Source organism: Globicephala melas, chromosome 12 (genome assembly GCF_963455315.2).
Source record: "Globicephala melas chromosome 12, mGloMel1.2, whole genome shotgun sequence".
In the NCBI taxonomy this organism is placed as follows: Eukaryota; Metazoa; Chordata; class Mammalia; order Artiodactyla; family Delphinidae; genus Globicephala; species Globicephala melas.
The window spans coordinates 69,982,212-69,991,713 of NC_083325.1; the positions used below are offsets into that span (position 1 = coordinate 69,982,212).

Below are 9,502 nucleotides of genomic sequence, written 5' to 3' on the forward strand. Positions count from 1 at the left end.
CTCACTTCAAAATTATTTTGATAATTTATCCCGGTATTTTTCCAGATTCTTTGTTACATTTAAGACTCCAGTCTATCTTGAAATTATTTTAGGATAGCAATCAGCTCTAATATTTGCCTTTTCTAACCTTGGCTCTTTGATCAATGACCCAGCTTCCCGGGAGTTCCAGAACAATCCAGATTTCCCAGATCCTTGGGGATGTGACTGTACCTGGCTTGATACATGGTTGGTTGTGACCTAGGGCCCCCAAGTCCTCTCCTGCTCACTGAGTGCTTGGCCCAGACCCCAGCAGGGAACCTGGGCAGGCCTCTCTCACCGGGGCGTGTGGGCTCCAGGTGGTCCCACAGTGACCTGGACACGCATTTGACTGTAGCATGGGCTGTAGCACTTCCTCTGTAAATTCCTCTGGCTCCCTTCCACTCTTCCCTCCCATCCCATCTGTGCAGGGCCCTGCCAGCTCTTCTCTGAGGAAATTTGCATCATGCAGCAGCAGGAGGCCTCTTGAAGACTGCTTCACTGAGCCATGGTCTGCTCGGCTGCCCCTGTGCTACTCCCGGCCATTACTCTCCCTCTGGTGGGATCACCACTTGTCCGAGAGTCCCAGCCTGTGAGTAAGACTGGGGTGAGGGAAGACCCAGGGAAGATCTGCAGAGGTAACGACAGGGGCCCCTGGGTGTGAGAGGCAGCAAGATGTGGGATGAGAGGATGGATGGAGGCGAGAGGGCTGGAGGGAGAGGAAGTAATGTATTTTTAAAAAGGCTGGTTTGTTATAAGATCTCCGAGAGTTCAGCCTTATTTTTCAGGGTGTGGGGATAGCTTCTGTTTCTTTATTTGAATTCCCGTAAACACCAGCGATGCCTGCTGCACTCTGGATAAAGGCTCTTCCAGTCAGGCTTGCAATTTAAAAACGAAAATAAAAACTTTCCAAACTTGGGAACCCTTGGCGTAGACGACAGGAGAGAATCTGAGGAAAGGCAGCAGAGTTAGTTTAGCACTTTATGATTTGTGTTTTCTCCCAGGTGGATATCTCTATCTCTAGCCACATCCTTATCTAGATCAATATCTGTTTTTAGACTGATCTCCTCACCCACACACAGTTTTGAGAGAGGGAGGAGTTGGTGAGGAAATAATTTACAGGCACCAGAGACTAAGGTATTGCCTGTCACTCACCCTCATGGCAATGCCTATGGAGGGAATAAAGCCCCCAGGCCTCTGGGCCGCAGGCAGCTCTGCCCAGCGCCCCCAGCCCCCTCTGGAGCTCCAGACCCAGCCATTTCAATTAGCCTGGAGGCACGGGGACGGGTACATTCAGGAAGGAATTAAGCAAAGCATGTTGACTCTCCAGGGTGTACCTGGTTCCTGGGTTCAGGTGGGCTTTGCCGGCCTGGGCGGGATCCCTGGTGCTGCATCCCTGCACCTCCTACCAGAAGCCTGCTTTCCCCTCCTGAGGTGCCCGCTTGATTCCAGGCAAAAAGAGGAGATTCAAAGAGACCAAGTCCTTCCAGATTAGCCAGGCGGGCACCGGAGCGGCTTGGGGAAGAAGGTGTCCCCGGGAGAAATGCGGAGTCAGCTCTCCTCAGAGGTCTCTCCCCTGTGCTCTGTTCCAGGGACAGGGTCAGGCTGTAGGGGAATCAGGGCAGCAATTGGACCAAGAACGTGGAGCAGGTGGTGAGTGGACAGATAGGAGGAGGAGGGGGGGAGGGGGACGGGGAGCCTGGAACGAGGCAAGGAAAGAAAGAAAGTTCTGGAAGAGGGCACAGCCAGGGGGCTTAAGTGGGGTTAAGAGAGAGACTGGGTCTGGCGCTGGTCACACAGGTCTGAACGCAGTTTTCTAGCTGTGAGGCCTTGAGAAGATCCTTCCTTTTAGAGAGTCTTGCCCACGGAAGGGGGTCGTTGGGAGGGTGATATGAGACAGCGCGTGTGAAGGCACCGTAGCTGGATGAGCAGTGACCACCTTCCTGGGCCCTGTCTGCACCTGGACAGGCTATGGGAGGTGCGATGTGCTCTGCTTCCTGGCGGGGACAGCGAGGTATGGGGCCCAAAGGCCACAGGCCCGTAGCTGCCTCTCCTCTCCAGCTGTCCCCTCTCCTACAGAATCGGTCCTGGTCTCCGTCTATGTACAGCTGTACTTTTCAAGTGAGCGCCAGCCGGCGGCACTCTCTGGGCCCATGACTCTCCCCACCGCCTCGGCTTCCTCCGCCCCAGTAACTCTCACTGGCCTCAGCCTCACAGCCGGTGGGGTGGCGGGAATTCTACTGACCCCTGCTCCTCAGTGGCTCTTAGCTGCTTGCATGGGAAGGGGGTTCAGAGTGCAAGGAGCCCAGCCCTCCCGCAGCCCCCTCGTCTGAGGTACTGTGAGCCCCTCCCTATTTCTTGGAGGGTGTGCGTGGCCCAGCTCCCTCCTCACCTCCCATCAGACAGACCTCCCCCTCCTGCCCCACATCCCATCTTCTAAACTTTGGCAGAGGCCTAAGGGGAAGATGACCACGGGCCCGGGCCTCGCCACTGCCACCTCTGATGCCTTTGCCCCACACGTGCTGATGCTTTGAACTCAGGCTGAGAAGGCGGTGCCTGTGACCTTGGGATTGCTCACGATACCCAGCCTCAGAGCCTCACAGGCATCAGGCGCTGGGCTTTCCCGGACAGCCTGCTCACTTCTTATCCCCCTTCCCTCTGTCACAGAGTGCGATGTCACCCACAAGGGGTGTAGCTACTGTGCTTGCCTCTCCGGGTACCAGTGGAACACCAGCGTCTGCTCCCATCACCGGCCCTGCCAAACCCCCGTCAAGCGCCGGCCTTGTGGCTGCCTTGTCTTCGGCCCTGCTGAAGCCGGGTACTGCCAGCTGCTGCCACCTGGTGAGGAGGGTTGGGAACGTGAAAACCAATGGCCCTGAGTGAAAGGAACCCTCTCTGTGTTTTTTTCTCTCTGACCCCCGTATCTCTGCCAGCTAGTGGCTCCTCTGGGTGAGAGAAAATGCCAGGCATCATAGCAGATCACAGGCCCTGCGCCTGGGACAGGAAGAGGGAGACTCCAATGAACAACAGGGCTCCGAGACAGGTGGACAAAGAGAGGAAGTTCCCTCCCTGGGGGAGGGGGAGTCCTAGGACAAAAAGCTTCCCCGTTTGGTTCCCACTGACAGTTAGGGTCTTCCAGGCTGGATTGCGGCAGCCACACTCCTCCAGGGACAAAAGAGAACAGAAACTGTTAGGTGGGGAGGGAGGGAGGAGGGATGGGCTTCAGAAGATGGGGAAGGAGGGAGAGTTTAGCTGCCTCAAGGGCCGCAAGTTCCTGCTCCGGGAGTCCTATCTTTTGCCTCCCGCAGTCCCCGCGGCCCTGAGCCTCAACTCCTGGCTTCAGACGCCTGGCGACACCCTGAACCTGACCCTCCTCACAAGCCAGGAAACCACCAACCTGAACTGGTTCCTGTGGCCCACAGGGAGCCCCAGCCCCATCCTCCTGCGGGCAGAGTCACGTGTGTCCTTGACCTCCAGCCGGAACCGGGCTGTCCTCAGCATTGTCAACATGTCCCATAAATGGGCAGGTAGGCCACCTGTCCTTCCCTCCTCTCTCCTCCCCTTCTTTTTTTCCTCCTCCCTCTCCTTCTTGTCTTTTCTTCTCTTCTTTTCCCTTATCTCCATTTATTCACTCTGGGGAAACTAAGGCTAAGAGGCCCATTGATGTGAAGAATTATAATGAGAGAACGCTGAAAGCGTGGTCTCAATTTCAACTGAGAACAGATGCAGGTTTTTCTTCACGATGTTGAAATGGCAGCAGGTGGTGCAGGAAGGGCATCTACCGGGGGCAGAGAGGTTCACCTTAGGATGCATGGCTACAGGCTAATAACAAAGGGTCAGGATCTCGTCTTCCTCCTAGAAATCCTTTGGGGGACAGGGATCTTTCCTGCTGGGGTTAAGCTGAGGCTGGATGGAGAGGGCAGACCTAGGGTGTGGCTGGGGAAGCAGCAGAGACCCTGTGGCGCAGGTGGGGGCCAAGTGGCCAGGAGGTGCAGCAGGTGTGTGTCTGCAGGTGAGTACTTATGCTGCTTTGAGGCCCGGGGATTCAGGTGGGAGCTGCACCAGATGGTGAGGGTGCCCCTGCAGGTGACAGATGTGGCTGGGCTCCCAGACCAGCTCTCCATCTCCTGTGCCACCTCCCCTGGCTTCCAGCTGAGCTGCTGCATCCCCAGTGCCCACCTGGGCTACACGGCTTCCTGGAGCCCCAGAGACGGCAACGAAGGTATGGAAAGGGGCTGGTTGGCAGGGCTCAGGGGAGAGGGGGCAGCTAGTTGCCCCCAGGCAGCTGGCTCTCCAGCTCCCTGGAAGCAGAGGTTGCAGTTCAACCTGGGCGTTCAGGGTCCAAGTCCAAATCTGTTTTTACCCCAATTCTGTTCATACAACAATAAGCACACGTGTGTAGACAACTTTTGCATAATGCTTTCATTCACACGATCTCCGTGAACTCACACAATATTATTCTGTGAGGTTCATTTGATGATGGTCCCATTTTACAAACGAGTTCACTGTGGCTTCGGGGCCTGGAACTAGTAAGAGACGCCCAGGGAGGGTCCCCTTCCCCCCGGATCCAAGCTCTTCCTTCAGTAGTTTGATGCCCACATACAATTCAGCTCATCTTCACCGCTTCATCCACTTCTGAAATTGCTAGAGAGATCGCCGAGGCACCGCTCAGACCCCTGGGGTCTCGTATGTCCCTGGCCCAGTGACCGTTCCCTTCTCTTGTCTCCCCCTCAGCCTCCTTATTCAACACGCCGGACTCCCAGTGCTTCGTGCTGGCTGTTCAGCGCTGCCCTGCAGCCGACACTACGCACACTTGTGACCTGCAGAGCCCGGGACTGAGCCTTCTCAGGGTTGCCGTCTCTGTCACCGTCATCCAGGTACTTGGGGCTTGGGGTCCAGGTGGCTGACCTCTCACCTGCTCATCCTGGGAGCTGCTTCCTGATGTCTCCCTGTGCTGGGCAACAGGGCCAGACCCCACACACTGCATGGGTTTCTGCCCAAGGAAAGGCTCGGGCTAGACTGGGTTGCTGAGCCTTCCCTGGTATCATTTTCAGATGGAGACAACACCGCCCTGAGGACTCTTCAACTATTGCCTGGAACGTCACCAAGGCTGGCCATGTGGCACAGGCCCCGTGTCCCGGGAAGAGGAGGGGCATGGTGAAGAGGCCTTGTAGGCCTGAGGGGGGCTGGGGGCCCATCCACAGCAGCTGCATGGACATGGGGCTCCTGGCCTTGCTTCTTAGAGCCTGGGTAAAGCTTCTGACCCTGCTGCCCACGTGCCCCATCCTCCACGACCTATCCCTTCCTCACTCAGGACCCAACTTTAGAGTCCTTTCCCCCAGAGACCCAGCCCGAAGGGTATTCAGGTTCTCTGAACTGGAGCCCTGGCGGAGCCAGGAAGCAGGTGTGGGCCCCTCAGAGCGGCCAGAGCTCTCATGGCAGGGAGGGTGCAGGTCCCAAGCCTTAATCCCAACAAGGGTCTGCCCCACAAAACTTGGTGTCAGTTTCTTCCACGTGGCTCGCTCCCCTCTCTGCTTCCGGCTCCCCTGGGACAGGGCGTGGATCTGGGGAGAAAGGAGCTGGACTGGGGAGGAGGTGGCCCCTCCTTCTTCAGGGCTCGCCCACGCCCACCCCCCTGCTGTCTTATCTGCCTCAGCTGCTGAGGGCAGGCCAGGGCTGGCCTGTGGACCAGGTACCACAGACCTTGGCTCAGCTGCTGGAGCAGGCAGTGGTGGTGACCCCACCCACCGACTCATTGGCACTGGTGGCCACCATGACAATCCTGGCCAAGGTGGTAGCACATTCCAGAATACAGCTCAACGGCAGTGCCCTGGAGGTGAGATCCTTGAGCCACATCGGGGCCAGCTGGGTAGTGTGGGCTGGCAACTCTTCCCCTCCGGGCATTTCTGTCCCTCTGACATCACCATGGGCTGTCAGATGGCAGACTCTTCTAGAGTCCAAGTGTCTGCTCCTCTGGTCCATTTCTCCTCTTGGATACCAGTCTCCAAGGCCACGGAGTGTGGAGGAGGCCTGATGCTGGGAACACATGGGAGGTCAAGGAAGGCAGGGAGGGGTGTGGAGACAGGAGTTCAGAGGCCTTCACGCACATGCAGATATGCGGATATGACGTGAATCCCCCCGTGCCCACACACAAGGTACCTACGTGGAGATACTCAAACGTATTTGGCTTTGCTGGACTCACCTAAACCAGCTCTCAGTATAGGCATCAGTTGCTGACCCAGAAGCTGCAACCAAAAGAATAATCGGGGACAATGACACTGCACTGCACACCCTTCGTGTCTGGGAATATGCATCACACGGGGGTGCAGACGTGCAGGTGGCCCTCTACTTCAGAACGCGTGCCCTCTACCTCTGGGCACCATTCCTAGCTTTACAGACCTGTAGGGGTCCCCTTAGGACCTGGGTGGCCTCAAGGGATGGAAGGGGGAGAAGGGTCATCAGACGGAGGGGTGGGATGTGCATGAAGGGCCACATACTTGAAGATGCCCCAGCGGTTAGCTCAACAGCCCTCCATTCTTCCTGTCCAGAATGCCTTCCCCAGAGGAGATGGGCACAGTTAGAAGCCAAGAGAAGACTGGGGTTTTAGGGCAAGCTCTCCAACAACAGAGAAAGCACCCCAGGCAGAGGACACATTCAGGTTCTTGGGCTCCTGATTATAACCTGGACTCCTGGTGACTCTGGATTGTCTCTTGTTTCTCCCTGAAAATCTGCCTCCAGTTAGCATTTGAAGGGAAAAGTAGGATCGGAATGCACAGGAGTCTCTGTAGCTGGGAGTAAAGTTCCTAGGATTTTTGCTGCCCAGGCAGGAGGGCAGGTGAAAATGTAAAAATGGATACAACCTCGTCAAAGGAGAGCTGGCAATAATAATAATTGCTCTGCAGCTGGGCCTTTCCACCCCTTCCTAGGCCACAAATGAAACCTACATCCCAGAACACAGCAAAGGAGGAAGTTAAGATGCCAGGTGAGAAAGAAGCATTCTTGGGAGCAGCGCGACCCGCGTGGAGTGAGGCCGAGTGTACAAAGGGCTTTCCAGCAAAGCTCTAAAAAGAAAACTCCTCTTCATATACCTGTCCCAACCTAAAGGGTGGAAAAAAGACTTCTTCAAGTAGACATTTCTAGAGGGGCTGAAGAAGGTGGAGGCCTCGGAAAGCAGATGGCGTAGCTCCCACTGCTTTTCCCAGAAAGCTGAAGGGAGTGTCACCACCACCAACCCTTGACTCAGTTCACTCTGAAAATTCCCTTTCACACTATCGAATTTTTAATTACCCTGAAAAACCATTGTTTTGAAGGAACTGCCATTGGTGGGTCCGGTGTCCAGAGGAGAGGGTAGCTTGCAGAGGCTTTAGGGCGAGGCTTTAGGGCGAGCTCTTTCACGGGGAAGACAGAAGCTCTGAGTGACCCACAGGCAGAGCCGTGTTCCTTCAAGGGTGTCGAGGGTGTGTCCTTGAATCCAGGGATGGGTCCTGGCCAATCCTCTGAACCCTTTCCGCCTCCCAGAGCTCAGCCCTTGGGAAAGATAGGCTTCTGTTTTCATTAGTCACGCGCATCTCTCTGGCAGCTTACCTGTTCCCCACCTGTGACTATCCAAGCAAGAAAAGTATGAAAAACTAACTAAAGCTACCTAATGAATAAGGCTGCCTTTGCTGTAAAAAATAATCAACAGATATCAAAGTTCAAAATAATTACAAGTAAAACTGTCTCAACCAGTTTTTTTTTTTTTTTTTTTTTTTGCGGTACGCGGGCCTCTCACTGTTGTGGCCTCTCCCGTTGCGGAGCACAGGCTCCGGACGCACAGGCTCAGCGGCCATGGCTCACGGGCCCAGCCGCCCCATGGCATGTGGGATCTTTCCGGACCGGGGCACGAACCCGTGTCCCCTGCATAGGCAGGCGGACTCTCAACCACTGCGCCACCAGGGAAGCCTTCAACCAGTTTTTAACTAATCAACAGTTCATGTTACAGATATATTTGATAAAAATGATCTTATTTTAACTATTCAGTGATTTCTTGTCTGATTATTTCTTCTCTATAGATACAAAGAAAGGATAGCTTAATTGACAGGAACTCTGATCTTCTAAACATTGGAGGCCAAGGGGAGAATTTGGTTCATTTCTTTTCAAAATTTAGGAAAAGGTGACGTTAACAGGTCCCTCTTTCTTTAATCTCTATAAAATACATTACTATAAAATGTAAGTTTCATAGACGTATGCATGTATACAAAAAGTCACTGATATGAGAACATTTGTAAGAATGCGGTATAAGTTTTAAAGTATAGAGAAAGATAACACAGACTGCCAAGAATTAAGGAGAAAAGATGACAAACACTGACATTTAAAAAATGACAGGATCAAGCTAAGACTAGATATAGAGAAGAAATATTTAAGAAGAGCCTTCAGAGGACACCAAGATATCAGCTGAATTACCTTACAGAATCCACAAGAGGATGCTGACAGGACTCTGAAAATTTTTAAAAGTAAATAAATGAAAAAACTCTGACAAATGTTTGTTAATTTAAAAATTCATGGATATTTTTATAACGTGGAATGAGGATGTTTTCTTTCAAAATAAAAAAGTGATATACTAACCACATGCCATTGAAAATATTTTTCTTACATACACTATATCTCCACTTAAGGATTTGTGTGAATATTTTAATTGTGTATAAACCAGCTCGAGTATTTCTCTAAATGGATTCAATCATTCTTTCAAATAGAACACACCAACTCCCCAGGACAACTGCAACGTCTCTGTGCCTCATACTTGTTCCAGCCCTCACAGGAAGCAGCAGCTACTGGAATCCCGTGGGGGCTTTGCCTTGCTAGTTTCCCTGGCAACAGAGTCAGGTCTCAATGCCACTTTCACTTTTTAAAATATTTATTTATTTTTAAATTAATTCATTTTTTATACAGCAGGTTCTTATTAGTTATCTATTTCATACATATTAGTGTATATATACACTTTCACTTTATTAACAATTTAGTCTTGTTTTAATTATAAAAATTTTTTTTGAAAAATTCAAGTAATATAGAAGAGAAACAGCAGATTCCTTTCCTGAGTATGCGTCTGTAGATATATGTGTTCTCGTTTTCCTTCTCAAATGATTGCACATACTCAGTGCATGCTCTGCTGCTAAAAGCACACTTGAGAATGGATAAATGAAATGACATTAAGCCTTTGTTCACTTGGCTCTCACCATAAAAAAAAAAAAGGAATGAAAAAGAATGCTCTGGAGGTAAATACAAGAAGGTGAGATATAGCAGCAATTCCATTTCTAAAAAGAAGGCTTAAAGAAATAAGTAAACAAGTGAACAGATAAATGTACAAAGGGTGTGCACTCTAGTGTGTTTACATCCTCAAAAAAGAGGCACTTGGTAAAACAAATTAGGATATATCCATACAAAGGAATGCTATGTGGTCATTAAAAATGATGACATATAGCTACACCTACTAATATGAAAAAATGCTACA

The 9,502-nt window shown here is 51.9% G+C and overlaps 1 protein-coding gene across 2 annotated transcripts; it reads left to right on the plus strand.

Moving 5' to 3' along the window:
• The first annotated feature begins 523 nt into the window (after positions 1–523).
• Positions 524–7,721, plus strand: ADGRF3 (adhesion G protein-coupled receptor F3). 2 transcript variants are annotated; one of them, XM_060309492.1, is made up of 11 exons: positions 524–607; positions 1,608–1,668; positions 2,095–2,235; positions 2,683–2,856; positions 3,324–3,542; positions 4,028–4,237; positions 4,750–4,892; positions 5,034–5,038; positions 5,076–5,265; positions 5,672–5,851; positions 6,942–7,721. In XM_060309492.1, the coding sequence occupies exons 1-11, from the start codon at positions 524–526 to the stop codon at positions 6,987–6,989; spliced, it is 1,455 nt and encodes a 484-aa protein (XP_060165475.1). In that variant the 3' UTR covers positions 6,990–7,721. The 2 variants fall into 2 exon arrangements, 1 of the variants encoding a protein (XP_060165475.1); XR_009566194.1 differs by lacking the exons at positions 524–607; positions 1,608–1,668; positions 2,095–2,235; ... (3 more) ...; positions 5,672–5,851; positions 6,942–7,721 and having other exon boundaries at positions 3,412–3,542; positions 5,070–5,581.
• The last annotated feature ends 1,781 nt before the right edge of the window (positions 7,722–9,502 follow it).

What these genes read in the sequence shown, in the direction of transcription:
- ADGRF3 (XM_060309492.1), top strand. Translation starts at nt 524, where the DNA reads ATGGTCTGCTCGGCTGCCCCTGTGCTACTCCCGGCCATTACTCTCCCT. An exon ending in CCAAGAACGTGGAGCAGGTG is followed by an intron (nt 1,669 to 2,094) that starts GTGAGTGGACAG and finishes CCTCTCCTACAG; the next exon opens with AATCGGTCCTGGTCTCCGTC. An exon ending in CCCCAGAGACGGCAACGAAG is followed by an intron (nt 4,238 to 4,749) that starts GTATGGAAAGGG and finishes TCTCCCCCTCAG; the next exon opens with CCTCCTTATTCAACACGCCG.